The sequence below is a fragment of the Thecamonas trahens genome, assembly GCF_000142905.1.
Source record: "Thecamonas trahens ATCC 50062 unplaced genomic scaffold supercont1.25, whole genome shotgun sequence".
NCBI classification, from domain to species: Eukaryota; order Apusomonadida; family Apusomonadidae; genus Thecamonas; species Thecamonas trahens.
The window spans coordinates 126,410-142,901 of NW_013657655.1; the positions used below are offsets into that span (position 1 = coordinate 126,410).

At 62.5% G+C, this 16,492-nt stretch overlaps 8 protein-coding genes across 8 annotated transcripts; 6 read left to right on the plus strand and 2 right to left on the minus strand.

Moving 5' to 3' along the window:
* Positions 1-135: 135 nt before the first annotated feature.
* AMSG_05968 (uncharacterized protein) lies at positions 136-774 on the plus strand (the record flags this gene model as incomplete). The annotated part of the gene is made up of 2 exons (XM_013902042.1): positions 136-154; positions 242-774. 2 exons carry the CDS (start codon positions 136-138, stop codon positions 772-774), a joined length of 552 nt encoding a protein of 183 aa, XP_013757496.1.
* A 573-nt stretch (positions 775-1,347) lies between these two features.
* AMSG_05969 (uncharacterized protein) lies at positions 1,348-4,035 on the plus strand. Its single transcript, XM_013902043.1, has 2 exons — positions 1,348-1,536; positions 2,213-4,035. The coding sequence occupies exons 1-2, from the start codon at positions 1,508-1,510 to the stop codon at positions 3,732-3,734; spliced, it is 1,551 nt and encodes a 516-aa protein (XP_013757497.1). The 5' UTR covers positions 1,348-1,507; the 3' UTR covers positions 3,735-4,035.
* On the minus strand, positions 3,834-5,042 carry AMSG_05970 (farnesyltransferase/geranylgeranyltransferase type-1 subunit alpha; the record flags this gene model as incomplete). Its single annotated transcript, XM_013902044.1, has 3 exons — positions 3,834-4,639; positions 4,760-4,865; positions 5,040-5,042. The coding sequence occupies 3 exons, from the start codon at positions 5,040-5,042 to the stop codon at positions 3,834-3,836; spliced, it is 915 nt and encodes a 304-aa protein (XP_013757498.1).
* A 462-nt stretch (positions 5,043-5,504) lies between these two features.
* On the plus strand, positions 5,505-6,442 carry AMSG_05971 (cysteine and glycine-rich protein 2; the record flags this gene model as incomplete). Its single annotated transcript, XM_013902045.1, has 3 exons — positions 5,505-5,550; positions 5,793-5,975; positions 6,116-6,442. 3 exons carry the CDS (start codon positions 5,505-5,507, stop codon positions 6,406-6,408), a joined length of 522 nt encoding a protein of 173 aa, XP_013757499.1. The 3' UTR covers positions 6,409-6,442.
* Positions 6,443-7,059: 617 nt separating this feature from the next.
* Positions 7,060-8,969, plus strand: AMSG_05972 (uncharacterized protein; the record flags this gene model as incomplete). Its single annotated transcript, XM_013902046.1, has 2 exons — positions 7,060-7,284; positions 7,513-8,969. 2 exons carry the CDS (start codon positions 7,060-7,062, stop codon positions 8,953-8,955), a joined length of 1,668 nt encoding a protein of 555 aa, XP_013757500.1. The 3' UTR covers positions 8,956-8,969.
* Positions 8,906-11,818, minus strand: AMSG_11926 (uncharacterized protein; the record flags this gene model as incomplete). The annotated part of the gene is made up of 3 exons (XM_013902152.1): positions 8,906-9,874; positions 10,148-10,266; positions 10,540-11,818. The coding sequence occupies 3 exons, from the start codon at positions 11,816-11,818 to the stop codon at positions 8,963-8,965; spliced, it is 2,310 nt and encodes a 769-aa protein (XP_013757606.1). The 3' UTR covers positions 8,906-8,962.
* A 1,021-nt stretch (positions 11,819-12,839) lies between these two features.
* On the plus strand, positions 12,840-15,476 carry AMSG_11927 (uncharacterized protein; the record flags this gene model as incomplete). The annotated part of the gene is made up of 2 exons (XM_013902153.1): positions 12,840-14,538; positions 14,907-15,476. 2 exons carry the CDS (start codon positions 12,840-12,842, stop codon positions 15,431-15,433), a joined length of 2,226 nt encoding a protein of 741 aa, XP_013757607.1. The 3' UTR covers positions 15,434-15,476.
* Positions 15,477-15,715: 239 nt separating this feature from the next.
* AMSG_05977 (uncharacterized protein) lies at positions 15,716-16,333 on the plus strand. The gene is made up of 2 exons (XM_013902047.1): positions 15,716-15,832; positions 16,080-16,333. Exons 1-2 carry the CDS (start codon positions 15,745-15,747, stop codon positions 16,295-16,297), a joined length of 306 nt encoding a protein of 101 aa, XP_013757501.1. The 5' UTR covers positions 15,716-15,744; the 3' UTR covers positions 16,298-16,333.
* Positions 16,334-16,492: the final 159 nt, after the last annotated feature.

The window sequence follows — 16,492 nt, forward strand, 5'->3', positions numbered from 1 at the left end:
CACAAGCACAAGCCCCCGCACCGAACACACCCACCCACCCACCCACCCACCCACACCCATCTCTACTCGTCACCTTTGGAGGAGACACAGTGTTTTCGGTGGTTGTGTGGCATAGTCTCGGGAACAGCAGAGGTCATGCCGCGCAAGAAGAAGAGTCGGCCGCCGCCAAGAAGGGCAACGTCAGTGATGGATACCCGGCCCACAGAGTCGGGAAGGTCGGGAAGTGGACGGAATCGGTCAGGCTCGTCAGGCTCGGCATCTTCGGCAAACATTCGGAGGTCGTCGTCGGTGGCAGACTCGGCCATGTCATCGGCTGAGGATACCACCGTCACAGGCTCGTCGCCCTCGCGCAATGAGCCATCGCCGGAAGAGCAGGCGGCCGAAGAGGAGCGGATGGCTCGGGCGGCTGAGGCTCAGGCCAAGGCTGATGAGGCGGCGGCGGCAGCAGCGGCGGCAGCAGCGCTTGTGGAAGCGCTGGATGCCAAGGCCGAGGCCGAGGCGGCGGCCAAGGCAGCACGGGCAGATGCAGCACGGCAGCTCGAGCATCGCAAGCGTGACTGCGTCCTCAACTGGCGCAAAGACTTTGCTCGCAGGGAGATCGCGTGCTCGCGGTGCGGGACTTTTGGCCACGACTTTGTGGCCTGCTCGGAGGAGCCAGTTCTGGCCACCAAGCCGCGGTGGGGCGAGGGATGGAAGCACGATGAGTTTGCTCGCCAGCGTGAGCGCGAGGTTGGTCATGCAGCCGCTGTCCTCGAGCACTTTTCTCGTCGCTGATGCCGCCACAGCCAAGCCGGCAAGTCGCCAACGGTGCGGTACGATGGCCCGATGGAGTCACGAGCGATGACGCTAGCCTTGACAGCGTCACATCCAACAAATCGCAAAGGCTCTTGCTGTCAGTCCTAGCGAGCGTCGATGGGAGCCGATGTGATGAGCAGCCATCAGCATTGGCGTGGGCCGGGCAATGTGCGATGAGAGAAGCAAGGTATATCGCGATTGTATGACACAGAATGCAACCATGGTCAATGTCAATGACGTCGATGTCCATCAGACGACGCAAGTCAAGCATCCTCGTCGACATCTAGTGAGAAGGCCAACACTCTAGTAACAAAGATCATGTCACCCCATGATGAACATTTACCACTTCAGATCAGGACTTTAAGCGACGTCGAAGGATGCTTGAAGACCAAAGACAGGCTCAAGGGCCTTGTATCCCCCTCCCCCTCCCCCCCTCTTGTTCAGGTCAAACAGGGCTTTGGTAGCGTTGACCGGTGTTGTCGGTTTGCTGAAAACACGTGTGTCTGACATAAGATTGACAGCAGTCGAAGACGGCCAACCAGCACTGTCAACGCTTGTCTCCTTTCATTGGAGGAGAGTTGGCCGCGGCGCAGCAGCAGCAGCAGCAGCAGCAGCACGACCAACTTCCACCACACCTTCTCCTTTCCCTTTATTCCTCCTCTTCTATCCATCCATCCTCTCCATAACCCCCTACATTCCTCCTCTACCAACCATGGGATGTGGTACCTCGAGAGCCGCACGGTACGAAGCCCTCCCCCTCCCCCTCCCCCTCCCCCCCCCCCCCCCCCCCCCATTTCTCCACCCCCTTTTTTTTTTTGGGGGCGTTTGGGCCGTAAAATATTGGACGAGATAGGCAAAGAGTAACCATATACCAGAACCATACCATTCCCCCCCCCCCCCCTCCCTGTACCCACACCGGGGCGTCTTGAGGGGAAGTGGTAGGGGGCGTGCTCGCCTTCAACTGGCGCTATTGACCTCCTCCTCAGTCATGTGAGTAGCATTGAGCATATGGAGTTGTAGCGTGGTTCGCTAGTGTATGACCAAGTGGCTCGTACCTTCCCCACCCTCAGGCGAGCATATAGCTGGCAGCACATGAGCGCGGAAAGCAACTAACATTGGGCGCAATGATGTCAATATGGTATTGTGTGATTTTTAATCGTTGGCCAACATTCGTTGTTATATTGGAATGCTCTCGTTGCGTTTGTTCGTTTGACTCGGGGCGCAATTGGCTCTCGCCTTTGATGCGGTCGTCAACAATGATCGGCGTGGGTACGCTCGGCCGGCCTTTCCCTCTTTCCCTCTCTCTCTCTCTCTCCCACCCACTGTGTTGCTTGCTACGGCTTCTTGGTTGACCTGTTGTGGGGACGGCATGGCACTGGTGGTTCTGGTACTGCTGGTGGTGGTGCCTGTGGGACAGTGGCGATCGGGTGTCGCGGCGGCCGAGCCAAGCAAGTGGCGGGGCAGTCAAGGCGTTGAGCCCGTCGAGCTCGAAGAGCGCACCCTCTGAGGGCCGCTCCAAGGCTTCGCTTACGAGCAGCCACAGCCGCAGTCGCGGAGGCGAGAATGACAGCAAGGCCCCCGGTGGGGCTGAGCCGCACGGTGGGCGGGGCGATGAGGGCGGCGCTGGGCTGCACAGCCTCCAGCTTGTCGCGGCGACGCGGCCGCGGGCAGGCAGCGAGAGTAGCAGAGCAGAGACGCCGGTGCTGACCCGTTCCGAGTATCCCGAGTGGACGGGCGAGCGGGTGCGGCGGATGTCATCGCTGTCGATCACGGGCACGCCGTACAACACAAATCATTTTATGCCAGAGGTGCCTGCTGTCAAGGAGCTGGCGGACAAGTTGTGGCCGACGCTGGCTGTGAAGCAGGCACACTTTGTAGGCTCGATGGAGGGAGTGACGCTGGTGTCGTCGGCGACAGGAACGAACAAGGTGGGCGTCAACTCGTTCGAGGTTGCGTACGTGATAGTGGAGGTTTCGCCGGGTGACTCGCTGGGCACCGGGCATGGCACGGTTGTGTCGCGGCGGTCAGGCTCGTATTCGGAGGGCACGGCGCTGTCGGGAACGGGCGGAATCGGGACTGGAGGAGGCGCGGAGGGAAGCAGCGCCGGTGATTCCAAAAAGGCCAAGTCCAAGTCTGTGGACGAGCGGTCGCCTGGCCTGCAGATGGCGCCGTGGGCTCCGTCTGCGACGTCGGAGGTCATTGCATGGCTCCATAAGCCGTCGTCGCTCATCCGGATCGAGGTCCTGCCGCGGCTCCGCGAGGTGGTTGGGGCAATGGAGGTCGACGGCGAGGTTGAGGTCGACATTGTGGTGACGATGCCAGACCAGGTCAAGTACATCGCCAATTTGCGAGTCCGGGTCACATCTCGCGGAAGCGAAGGCATGTTGGCGGTGGAGGACCTCTCGGTGGAGCTGTCGTCGACCAAGAGCGGCGGGCGGGTGCTGCTCCGGGGAGACCTGTATTGGCGGGTGGAGCCAAGCGAGCTCGAGACGCGGACCACGTCTGTGCTCCTCACCAACGAGCCTGCGCCGGCTATGCAGGGTTTGGCGTCGCTCAAGGTGGACAGCATGGACTTTGTCTCTACGCACGTCCATGTGTTCAAGTTTGCGGACCACGTGAGCCTTGCGCCGCGTTTCCAGCTCTCGGACGGCTCGTACATCCAGGCGACGCTGATTCTGCCGTCGCTGGGCAAGCTCCGGCTCGAGTCCAACTCGATGTCGAACAAGCTCAAGCTGGTGATCATGTGGATCCGCGAGACGGGCACGTCATTCAAAATGCGGATGTTCGACCCTGTGGCGCATCCGTCAACCAAATCTAACATTGCTGTCTCGTCCAAGGTCTCGGAGCGGACGTCCAAGTTTTCGCTCGCGCTCAAGGGTGTGATTGAGGATGCCTTTGGCTCGCACAAGATTGTGCTCAAGTTTGAGCAGCAGTCGTAGGCGTGGGAGTGCCTTTGAGTGCAAGCACGTGTTGCTTTAGGGAAGTATGATGTTCTCGCCATATTGAATTGGGGACATTCCTTAATAGCAAGAATGTTTCTACGCAGCTGATGGGAGGGCGGCGATCTGCTCGTCGATCTGGGCGATACGGAAGTTCCAGTACTTGGCCCGCAGCGTGTCCAGCGAGGTGGCGAGGTTGGCAGCAAGCTGCGATGCGGCGGCGAGGCGGTCGGCGTCAGGCTCGAGAAGCATAGTGTAGGCGCGAACGAGAAAGGCGCGAAGTGGGGCCGAGGCGATGTAGCTGTCGGCGAGGTCGGCGATGGAGGCTGCTGTCGTTGCAGCTGCGGGAGCAGCACCTTCGGCGCCGTGCGCTATGGCGTGCTCGAGAATACCATAGAGGAAGTTCCAGGCAGCCTCGTTGTTGGGTGCACGCCGAATGCGGGCAATGGTGGCGTCGATGTGGGCCTGGAGCGAGGCAGCAAGGTCGGCCGGCTGCGCGGTACCGCCGGAGGTCCACACAAAGAACTTCTCGTTCCAAGCCGAGTTGTTGCGGACGTCGAGGTCGAGCAGCGACTCGACGTACTCGTCTTCGTGGTCCCAGAGATCAAAAGTCTTGATGGACCACTGCCGGTGCGACCAGGCGTGGTAGTTCTTGGCGTCTTCGGCAAGGATTTCTGCGGTGAACGCCAGCTCGGCATCGGCCGAGCCTGCGCGCTCGACGATGGCCTGGCGGTGGTACCAAACTTGGTAGCACTTTGGCGATTCGCGGGCAACATCTGCAGTAAACGCCAGCTCTGCCTGAAGATCGGCCTCCAGGGCGTCGATGCAAGCGCGGCGAAAGTGCCAGCACGTGTAGTTCGGGGTTGAGATCGATGACTTCTGCGGTGAGCTCGAGTGCGCGCTGACTCCGCTCGTCAGCCTTCATCACAGCGCGCAGGTAGTTCATCGTGTCCTCGACTGGAGCAAGAGTGAGTGGAGGGGGGGGGGGCACGACACTAGAGAGACAGAGTCAGAGAGATACGTACACTGCGGAGTGTATGCAATACGCACCACCGGATTGGGACCATCATCCTGAAGCACAGGCTCCACATCAGCCCACTCGGCGCGGTCCCCAAAGGGGGTGTACTCGGCCTGGAGGGGGGGAGGGAGAAGGAGGGGGGGTATGGGTAAGGGTGAGTCACACACACACACACACACACACACACACACACACACACATACACATACACATACACACATATACACACATATACACACACACACACTCTCTCTCTCTCGGTGCCCTTGCCCATGCTACCTGCCTACCATCTTGCTCCAGCCTGTGGGGGACGAGTGTACCACGGTTCGTCTGTGGGTCACTCGAGGTGGGACGATGCTTGGCCTCATCACAGCCATTGCAGCCATCACAGCCATCACGACTCGATGGATGGATGAAAATCCACCAAAGCCATACTCATGAAATACTTGCTGTTGTTGGCTCTGTGTATTTGTGGTGGGCATGTGTCTAGAGAGAGAGAGAGAAAGAGAAAGAGAAAGAGAGACGAGGATCGGAAGGCGGCAGCGTCTATCAGTCGTGTTGGTCGGTCGGTCGGACGAGTGAGTTTGGCAGTAGCAGCGTGTGGCAATCGTGTCGGCCTGGCAGTGGCAGTGTCTGCCCGTCGTCTCGGTCGGTCGGACGAGAGAGCCTGGCAGCAGTAGCGAGTCAGAGACGGTAATGGCCAACCGGTACTCTTCGAGACACGCAACTCTGCCAAACACTCTGCGCCCACAATGCCTTTCGGTGGCTCTCCCAAGTGCCCTGTGTGCTCCAAGTCGGGTATGTTAGCCGGAGAGTGTACCTGCCTATGGCATAGTTCATAGGTAGCCGTGCCCGTCTCCCCCTCCCCCGTTCCCCCCCCCCCCCCCTCTCCTCCCCCTGCCCCCCTTTCGCCTCGTCCCTTTCGTTGGAATCACTCACTCACCTTGAATTCCTTTTTTCGTCGGGCAAATCAAAATCGCCTTGCTCTGTCATCACCATCATCATCGTCGTCGTCTCTGTCATCGGCGGAATGCTCGCAGTCTATCATGCCGAGAAGGCCATGGCTGCCGGTAAGGCGTACCACAAGGCCTGCCTCAAGTGCACCGAGTGCAACAAGCGCCTGGACTCGACGTCGATCAACGATCGTGATGGCCAGATCTACTGCAAGACATGCTACGGTCGCAACTTTGGCGCTGTCGGCTACGGCTACGGCCAGGGTGCAGGTACTCTGACTCGCACCACCCGCGACGCCCCCCGGCCTCGTCGGCCGCCCCGGTCACATCGTCGACGACGACGACCTCCTCCTCCGCTCCGCCGGCCTCGTCCACCGCTACCGCTCCGCCCACCTCGGGCGTCCGCGCAGGCACCGCCAAGTTTGGCGGCACCGTCGCTGGCGGCGCAAAGGTGACCAAGGTCAACAAGTTTGGCGGCTCGCCCAAGTGCCCGCGCTGCGACAAGTCGGTCTACCCGGCCGAGAAGCAGCTGGGCCCGGGTGGCTCTTCGTACCACAAGGCCTGCTTCAAGTGCACCGAGTGCTCCAAGCGCGTCGACTCGGTCACCATGGCGGTACAGAACGACGTCCTCTACTGCAAGACCTGCCACGGTAGCAAGTTTGGCCCCAAGGGCTTTGGCTACTCCACCTCGCAGGTCCTGTAGAGATGATGGCCCGCACCCATGCAGCGATCCAATCAAACACATCTTGTGCGTTCCTCTCTCTTTCCCAACCCTAAAGACGGTCCTGATCTGCTGCGGCACTGCTCATCCATTCGTTTGTGTGTGTGGGGGGGGGGAGGGAAGGGAGGACGCTGCGAATCAAAGATCTCCCGGTCTGGGTCTTTCCATGCCACACCTGGCCATTGATAGCTAAGCCGTAGAGAAAGATCGTGATGTCGCAGAGCCATTGCACATCTGTAGGGCATTGCATCGCACGCATCCCCCCCTCCCCCCACCTCCGCATGCCTACCGTTCGTCATCATCCCCCTTGCCGCTCATGCCTATCTCCAGCCAAGCACCCCGAGTGGTCCTCCCCTCTGATGCCCATCCCACTCTGGCTCCTTCCTCCTCCCTCCCTCCCTCCCTCCCCCCCCCCCCCCCCCCCGCCCTCTCTCTTTCCCCTCTCTCCCCCGATCCCGTCTCCCCCGTCCCCCTTCCCCCGCCCGTAACCACCGATCAGTCCCAGTCCGCCACCAGGTCTCACCGCCACCCTCTCCCTCTCCCTCTCCCTCTCCCTCTCCCCCCCATCCCAGAACGGAACCTTCCCTCCTCCACCTCCACCCACCCCAACCAACAACACATCACCGTCCACCCATGCCGCGAGAGATACTGACAGTCCAGGTGGGCCACTTTGCCAACCATGTGGCCACACACTTCTGGAATGCCCACCATGAGCGCATTGCCAGCCATGCTGCCGCCCTTGCTGCCGAAGCCGCTTCGGGCGGAGACCACGCCATGCCGTCGTCATCACCATCATCATCGTCGTCGTCACTCTCCTCCTCATCGCTGGCTCAGCACACAGGCGTGTACGAGCCAAGCGTGCTGTGGAACACTACCCATGATAGTCATGGCGTGGAAAAGTTCCGTCCGCGTGCTCTGGTCATCGATCGTAAGGCATCATGGGGCCGACTCGGTCGTGATGGCAGAGTCCATCATGATGTCGATAATCAGCTCGCTGCTCTCCGTCAGTCTGCGGAACAACTCGCATCATCGTCTACCATGCCTGGATGGGCTGGTCAGCCTGCTCAGCATCATCAACAAGTTCAGGTCTTTGGTCAGGGCGCGCCTGCCGCAAACCCCGAGGCCTACTGGTCGGATGCCATGTCGTTTGAGTACGCACCACGATCGCTGTATGAGATCCCCGAGGTCCGCGTCAATGCTCTGACCTGGGAGGCCTATTCGGATGGTGCCGTCTTTCTCGACTCTTCGCCTGCCGAGCGGGAGGCCATTGAGGACTCCCTGTTCCGCCTCGCAGAGTCGTGCGACTCGCTGCAGGGTCTCCAGTTCCTGGCCAACACAAACTCGGGCTACGGCGGCATGGCCGCCGGCCTGGTTCAGCTTGCGTCAGACATCCTGCCCAAGGCCCCCATCCTGATGGTGGCCACCGTGCCCGAGACCGAGCTCCCGACCCATCCGCTCAAGCGCCGCCGTGCCGTTGAGCTTCGCGGCATCAACGACGCGCTCGCGCTCACCGCCACCATCGACTCGGGCGTGGCGCTGTCCCTCCCCTTTGATGTCTCCAAGTGGCTCGTTCCGGAGCGGTCGGCCGTTGTTGCCGGCAAGGCTCTCGGCACGGCGCTCGACGCCATCTCGCTGCTCTACGCCGGGCGGTCCAGCTCCATCGGCGAGGTGGCGCACTCGCTGGCGCTGACGCGGATGCTCCGAGTGGCGCAGGTCTCTTCGTCGGCCCCGCTTCCCGACGCTGTCTACACCGCCGCCCGCGCCTACAGCGACGCTCGCCCCGGCACGCCACAGGCTGCAGAGTTGCTCCCGCTGGCGCGGCTGTACGAGGTCGAGCTGGCTGCCGGGCTGTCCGGAGCCGGGCCGGCTGATAACCCGCTCGGCCTGAGCTGGCTCGCCCGCTCCTCGCCGTCCAATCTCGGGGACCACATTGAGCAGAAGCTCCTCCGCACGGCAACGTCTCGTGCTGCAGAGGATGACGACGATCCGGCCGACGAGGCCGAGGCCGACGCCCCGGGCAGGTCCGACGCCGCCGTTGCGGACCTCTTTGCTGACGTCTACCGCTCCGCCATGGCCGAGGCCGGCGAGGCCGGCGAGCCGTCGGAGCCACCGTCTACCGCCGACCAGCTGGAGGCGCTTGTCGGCCGCAACACCGCCAGCGCCCGCGCCTTTGTCGAGCTCTCTCGCGCTGCTGCGCCGTATGCAGAGGCCATGATTCTCCGCACCTCGCATCCACGCCAGCTCTCAGTCGTCCACCGCTACCTCTCCGACTCGTACCTCGGCTACTCTCCGACCGCCCGCAAGTGGGCTAGTGCTGCAGTCACCGGTGCCTCGGACTTTACCCATCTCTCGCTCGCGGGCGACCAAGCCGAGCACATCCGCGCTCTCCGCTCGTTTGTCGTTGGCATCAACACCGCCGATCACGTTGCTTTCCTCGACGCAGACTACGGCGCTGACGACTGGCAGCATACCTTTGCCGTTCTCAACGACGTCGCCGACGCGTACGGCAACGTGCCGACCATGCAGTAGACCGCCGCTAAAAGAGCCACGTGTTGGACGAGTGCGCATACATCGCCAGCGAGAGCGTCTCCACCGCAAGCTTGCACATGGCGGGCAGCAGGCCGTACGCCACCCACCCGCGGTGGACGGCAAAGCCGTCGTAGGCCCCGAGCGAGATGATCATCGGCACCGGGCTCGAGGTGTACGATCGCAGCGACTCGCCGCCCAGACCGCGCTCCAGCCGAGAGATGTTGGCCGACACTACATCGGCCATGAGCTCGGCACACTGCGCGAGCTTCTCCCCGGGCAGCGCCGCCACATCACCGAGGGCAAAGACATGCGGCGCAGAGTCGAGGTTGAGCGCCGGCGTGACCGTGACAAAGCCCTTGGCATCGAGCGCATGCGCAAGCGGCGCAGCATTGCCGGGTGCTGCCGGCTGCGACAGAAAGCCTGTGTTGGGCAGGAGGCCTGTGGCGACAAACACCATGTCCGACTCATACTCGATGTCGGTGCCGGCCGCGCCGAGGCGCAGCGGGTGGGGAGCGCCAGGCGCTGCTTGCGGGAGTGCCGTGATCCGATGGCCGAGCGCCAGCCGGACGCCAGACAGTGACAAACTTCGCTCGGCATACTCGGCAGCCGCGCGCGGCACCGACGGTGACGATGACATCAGCTGGTCACCCGAGTGCGCGAGCGTCACCTCAAAGTCTGGGTACGCCTCGGCGAGCTCAGCAGCGAGCTCAACGCCGACGATGCCGCCGCCAATGACCATGGCACGGGTGACCCGCCCAGCCACAATGGCCCGCGCTGCAGCGGCCACCCGATCAACCCGCGAGCAAGGGAGCACCCGCTCGCTCAGTGGCATGAGATCGGCGTAGCGTGAGCCGGTAGCGATGACCAGATAATCGTAGCCGAGCTTGATGGCGGCGTCGTCGAGCACGGCGCTGGCTGGCTGAACAAGCACGAAATCGTCCGCGACCGCCAATGCTTTGCCACACACAAATCGGGCATTTCCGTGACAGAGATAGGTTGCATGTGGGAGTGCGAGGCGGGACGCCGCGGCCGGATCGGCGACGACATGTGGGACCGACGGAGTGAACTCCCACACGTCTTTGTCGTCGACGAGAACGAGGTCAAAGTACGGCGCGAGCGATCGGGCCACACGAGCGCCCGCAAATCCCCCACCCAAAACCACAACTCTTGCCGGGCTTCCACCGGAACGAACCACAGGCGCCGTCTGGGCCCAATCGGCCCGGCCTGCGCGGACGAGCCCAGCACCGGCTCGCCCCACCACGCCCACTATGGCAAAGAAGAGCCGGAGAACGACCGAGAAGCAGACAAGCGCTACCCGAGTTGCACGCATGATGGCTATGGAGAGACGGGAGGCCCGCGAGGCGGGAGTCTGCGTCGGGAGCATGGCCATAGTCGAGTGCGTGACCGAGGCGGGACGGTGAGCGGCGGTGGGGGGGGGCGGGGGGCGGACTGGTTGGAGGAGGGGGTTGGGGGGTGGAGGGGTTTATCAAGAGCCCGTGGGTACAAGGGTGAAATGAGGTTATGGCGACGGGGGGAGGTACATGTGGGGGCCATGATGCCGGCGCATGCGGTTGAACTCGCGACGAGAGTGGCGTGATCGGGTGTGGCGGATGGCAGAGACCGCCATCCGTCCCCAAGGGACGGAGAGGAGCGACTCGGGATGGATGTTCGATGGCGGAACGTTGGCGGCCCGCGCCTGCTGCACACAGCTATCGAGATGCTGGGCGTAGTCGAGAGGCTTGGTGGAGGTTCTGGGGCGGGTGTTGCTCCAGCGGTTGTGGCGTCCGTCGATGGTGGCAACCGCGAGCGGCAGGACCAGCCGTTCATCGTTGATGATGCGGTAGCTCGAGACTCGCTTGATGGAGCCGTTGCTGGCAAGGCGCGGAGTGGACGAGGCGGACAGTGCGAATGTGATGCCTCCCTTGCTCGAGTTGCGCGCCTTTGCGCCACGGTGCGACCGATTGCGCTTGGCAACCGCGGCCGCCTGACGCTGGGCCTTGCGGACGACGTGTCCACGGACAGGATGCGACGGGATGGAGGCTTCTGACGACGCAGTTGCCAACGACGGCGATGGTGGCGGAAGCAGCGGTGCGACAATAGTCTCCGGCTTGACGGCGTTGTCGATGAGGCCGCAGATCAGAACTTGCGGCTCGTTGACATAGCCACGGGCATAGGCAGCCGGCGTCGAGAGCTGGGTCGCCGTGTAGATGCCGACGCCGTAGGCCGAGCCGTTGACGACGCTCACTCCGTCCCTGCCGGGCACAATGAGCCCGCGTTGAAGGATCGATGTCATGTTCTGGGCATGCGTCCCATGCGCCACCACCGACGGCATGACCCGCTTGGTGAGGGCGGTCGTCACAAATCTCTTGAGCAGGCCGGGATTGACCCGCGCAGGCTGGATCGACCTGATTGTCACCGAGTTGTTCTGCTGGGCAAATGTCTTCTTGGCCAGCTGGACAAACTCGTTCTGGAACAGCCCCGGGGTGCGCATCGACGATGAAACTTGATGGACGGCCTTCTTGGTCAGCTCGCCGTGGCTTTCTGAAGCCGGGGCGCTCGAGGCATCATCCCTATCTGCGCCCTTGTCATCTCCGTCTACAACATCACTGCCATCCCTCTCAGCAGCCGCATCCTCGGCCTCATTCGCGTCAGCATCGCTCTGCTTGAGCGGATCGTTGAGAACCTCGACGGCGAGCCGTCGGTGCCACGGATGAGCCACGTTCTGGTAGCGGTAGCGGTAGTCGTAATAGCCCGGGTTGCGGGCGACGAAGAACCGCTCCTTGCGATTGTGGTAGCCCAAGGCCAGCTCCTCAGCATAGTCCAACGTCGGCGTTGTTGGCGTCTCGGGCTGATCATAGTGCATTGCATTCACCAAGCCATCGTCTCCCAAAGCGTCGACCTCGACACCATCAGCCTCGGCCTGCGACAGCGAGAGAGCAGTAGCAAGCGCCAGCTCGGGATCATAGCTCGACGAGGGCCGACAAGAGCCAGGCGAGCTTCCATAACCAGCAGCAAAGACATAGCCGGGAGAGACTGGCGACCAGTAGCCCGGCGAGATTGGCGAGAGAGCGGCCGAAGTGGCCGAGCCAGGTGATGATGCCCAGGCTGGACTTGCAGCAACGCCATTGACGGCCAGTCCCCCAGGAACAACCACTGGAGCAGGTCGCGGACGACCACGCAGGCCCTGTCCCTGGCCATGCCGCCGCATACAGCAAGCCTCGACCTCGCGCGACCGTTGCCGAAAGAGCAGATGGGTGCAAGGCGTGGCTCCGCCACTGCGGTTTTGTCCGCCGCTGCCAACTCTGCTGACCTCACCGCCACGCACTTGAGACTTTCCATCATCCGAGATGGAAGGCAAAGGAAGCAATGAGGGATGAGGGATGGAGGGAAGGGAGCCAGTTTTGGGGTGATATCGTTGACAGAGGTATTGGGTGATGATGTGAATGGCGAGCTTGAGTATTGCTGTCATCGCTTGGGCGCTCTGCCTCTATGACCGCGTCATCGCTGCCGTCATCGACAGTCGCTCGCCTGCCGTGTGCAGGTTCTTGGATGTGGTGAGTCTTGCGAGCGAGACCAAGAGGCAGTGAGACCGGCTGCACAGTCAAGAACGCCGACGGGAGAAAGGATCGCAGTCGCACACCGCTGATCGGTCTCTCTCCCAACGGCGATGACCTTAAATGCGGCGAGTAGGAGGAAGAGCAATGTGTTTGGGGCGTGGCGGTGGCCCTCTCTCGTCGTGTCCCGGCAGGCGGACAATAGCCCTGCTGTGAGTTGACGTGGCACAGCGTGCGCACGCAGCGGGACAGGCATGCAGACTGAGCAAGGCAGCGCGGCAAAGACATACTTTTCTGCGCCCTGTAATCAGACGCGTTTGGTTTGCAAAGATGGACCTCCCTACCTGCTCGCTGCTTGTGCTCGAGTCCAAGATCTGGACGGGTGTGGCCAAGGCGCCATGGGCGAGTGCGCTTGCAACGGCCGGCGACCGAATTATTGCTGTGGGCGATGATGGCGATGCTGTGATTGCTGCTCTGGCGCTGGCGCTTGGACTTGATGGTGCGGATGCGAGCGAGGCTGCGGTGGTTGCAGCGGGTGCTCGCGTCCTTCGTCATGTGCCGATGGTGGTCCCAGGCTTTATCGACTCGCACGTCCACTTTCTTGACGGCGGCTTTCGGCTTTCGTCGGTGCAGCTCCGTGGCGTGGCGTCCAAAGACGCGTTTGTTGCAGCAGTTGCGGCGTTTGTGGCGCGGGTGCCCGAGGGTGGGTGGATGACTGGCGGAGATTGGGAGTATGCTGCGCTGGGCGCGCTGCCAAACGCATCGTGGATCGATGAGGTGACCGGCTCGACGCCGGTCTTTCTCTCGCAGGCCGATGGGCACATGGCGGTGGCGAACTCGGCAGCGATGGCGCTGGCAGGGATCACGGCCGAGACGGCGGATATCGACGGTGGAGTGATCGAGCGAGAGACGGGCTCTGGCGTGCCGACGGGGCTCTTCCGCGACAACGCCATGTCGCTGGTGCAGAACGCGATGAGCTTTCCGCCGGCGGCGGCGACGACTGCAGCACTGGAAGCAGCCATGGCGTACGTGGCCGAGCAGGGCGTGACGTCTGTGGTGGACATGGGAGTCGATGTAGGCATTCCCAGTCAAAAGCTCGAGGGCATCGACGTGATGCGAGCGGCGCACGCCGAGGCGCGGCTGCGGACCAGGGTCTACGCCGCCATCCCGCTGCCCAAGTGGGAGCAGCTGGCACCAGGCACATCGCTGGCAGTCGAGCTGGCAGTCGAGACCAACGACTCACCGTGGCTCACCTTTGGCTCGCTCAAGGGCTTTATGGACGGCTCGCTCGGCTCGCACACGGCGCTTTTCCGCGAACCGTTCAGCGACAGCGACGATGGCTCGCGCGGGCTGGCGCTCTTTCCGCGCGAGCAAATGCGCGACTGGATCGTGGCTGCCGACGCCGCCGGGCTGCACGTCATGGTCCATGCCATCGGCGACGAGGCAGTCTCACAGCTGCTCGACATCTTTGAGGAGGCTGTGGCCGTCAACGGTAAGCGCGATCGGCGGTTCCGCATCGAGCACGCGCAGCACTTTCTGTCGGAAGACGTGGCGCGTGCGGCGGCGCTAGGCGTCATCGCATCGATGCAACCGACGCATGCGACCGACGACGGGCGCTGGGCCGAGGCAGTCATCGGCCAGGAGCGGTGTAAGCTAGCGTTTCCCTGGAACTCGCTCGCCAACGCCGGCATCAAGCTTGCCTTTGGCTCGGACTGGTTCGTGGCGCCACCGCTTCCGCTCGAGGGTATCTACGCCGCAGTTGCCCGGCGAGTTGCCGGCAACGACGGCATTGGCAAGCCGAGCTGGATTCCAGAGCAGTGTATTGATGTCGAGACTGCGCTGCGATCGTACACTGTCGACGCCGCGTACGCCACCTTTGACGAGGCCCACAAAGGCAAGCTCGCAGCAGGCATGCTCGCCGACCTGGCTTTCCTCGACACCGATCTCTTTGCCGTTGACGATGCCGAGGCCATCCGCTCCGCACGAGTGGATCTCACGGTTGTCGGAGGGACCATTGTCTTTGATCGGAGTGGGTAGTGATGATCCGTCGGTGCAGCGTGTCCAAGCAGATGAGAGTAAACGGGGGTGCGCCTGGCAGCAGCGGATGCCCGAACGACGCGACGAGCGCACACGCCGACAGCGAGCGGAGAGGCATGACTCGACTTTGCGGAGAGTGCGATGTTCGTGCAGACGGCGAGGGCTATGCGCATGTCGAGTTGGGCCCGAGGAGGTGTGCTGGAGGAGGCGCTGGAGCTGTTGGCGCCGCGGGGTGCCCGGCGTGTGGTGGACGCGGTGGAGGTTGTGGCGGGAGCGCGCGAGGCGAGCGAGGCGGGCGAGGCGGGTGAGACGGATGCTGGGGCATGGCACCGATGGTGCCGATGGCTAGAGGGCGGACAGCTGTGTCGCACTCGTCGGACTTTCTAGAAGGTCACTTTCCGGACGAGCCCATCGTGCCGGGCGTGTACCTTACCGAGGCTGCTATTCAGACCGGAGCGGCGGCGGCTGTGGCGGCGGCCGAGGCAGTGGGTGCTCGCATCGCTGCGCTCTCGGTCTCTCGGCTGGCATCGGTCCGCTTCCGCGCTCCGGTGCTGCCGGGACATGTGCTGGAGACAGAGGTGAAGCTGACGGCCGAGGAGAGTGGCGGCGATGTCGCATCGGCCATCCACGCCGCTCTGCCGGACGGACGCATGGCCATGACGGCGGTGGCGACGATGGCGGTGGAAAGCGCTGTGGCCGCCGAAGCGGTAGTAGTGTTTAAGGCTGCTGTTGCCCGTCAGGCCGTGGAGCATCCTGAGTTGGGCGATCTGACCCAGTTTGCTGCACCTGACTCACCGGAGCTTCAACAGTGGATGGAGGACTTTCTGCCTAACTGGTCCCCGGATACCATCCCTGCGCGCTCTAGCGACGGCGACGGCAAGGGCTGAACCATCCCCGCGGTATCCTGATAGAGGCAGTGGCGGGAGACGGATCCAAGCCGATCCCAAGCCTGATCTGATGTCGTGGCACCGGCCCGATTTGCGGCGAGGTGAGGCAGTGAACATGATGCGGTCTACGACCTTGTTGCCGAGCCGATGCTGTGCAACGATTGTGGCCAGCGTTGAATGAACATGCGGCGGCACACAGCAGGCAGCGGCACACAGCAGGCGGCGGCACTCGACGACAGTCTGCGGCCGTGGGCGACAGTCTGCGGCGGCGGCAGCCACCACTGCTCTCTGTCCGCCACGTGTCACATACCATGCTGACAGCACTCCGAGCACGCCGCTACAAGTTTGAGCTGTGCACAGGACTGTACATGCTTGAGCCATGGGAGAAGGCCATCTGCTGTACGTAATATCTTTCTCCTTTTGTTGCATATGTGTGTGTGTGTGTGTGGGGGGGGGGGTGGAGGGGGTGGAGGGGGGGCGTTGCGGGCGCCATCTCCAGAGGGCCACCACCACCACCATCACCACCACCACCAAGCACCAAGCACCAAGCACCACCCGTCAAGCACATGCAATGGTACTCACATGTGTATGTATGTATGTATGTGTGTATGTGTGTATGTGTGTATGTGTATGTGTATGTGTGTAGATATCTCTATGGTGCTGGCTGTGCTGGCTGTCGGGTACTCGGTCTCTGTCGTCTATCCCCAGTATGATGCTCTGCTTGTGGCCTACACTGGCTACTCGTCCATGGACATGACTATCATGGTCTGGAACCAGATCAAGTCCTTTGTCCAGGGCTACCTCCCTGTGGCAGACTCTGCTGCTGCCGCTGTTAAGAACGGCGCTGCTGCCGCCTCGGCTTGATCGTCGCCATGGTGTTGGTGGGCATAGGTGGTCGTCCCGATCACCATCACCACCACCACTATCACCACCACCACTATCACCACCTCCACCATCACCACCTCTCCCGACCGTCAACATCATCCCACTGTACCCCACTCACCCCCATCTTGCCATCGTTGTCCTCGCCCTCGCCCTCGCCCTCGACCCGGCTCTGCT

Excerpts from the sequence above, each read along its gene's own strand:
- AMSG_05977 (XM_013902047.1), top strand. The coding sequence starts at position 15,745 with ATGCTGACAGCACTCCGAGCACGCCGCTACAAGTTTGAGCTGTGCACA. Across the intron at positions 15,833-16,079 it reads ATGGGAGAAGGCCATCTGCT|ATATCTCTATGGTGCTGGCT; the intron begins GTACGTAATATC and ends GTATGTGTGTAG.
- AMSG_05969 (XM_013902043.1), top strand. The coding sequence starts at position 1,508 with ATGGGATGTGGTACCTCGAGAGCCGCACG. Across the intron at positions 1,537-2,212 it reads GGTACCTCGAGAGCCGCACG|TGGCGATCGGGTGTCGCGGC; the intron begins GTACGAAGCCCT and ends CCTGTGGGACAG.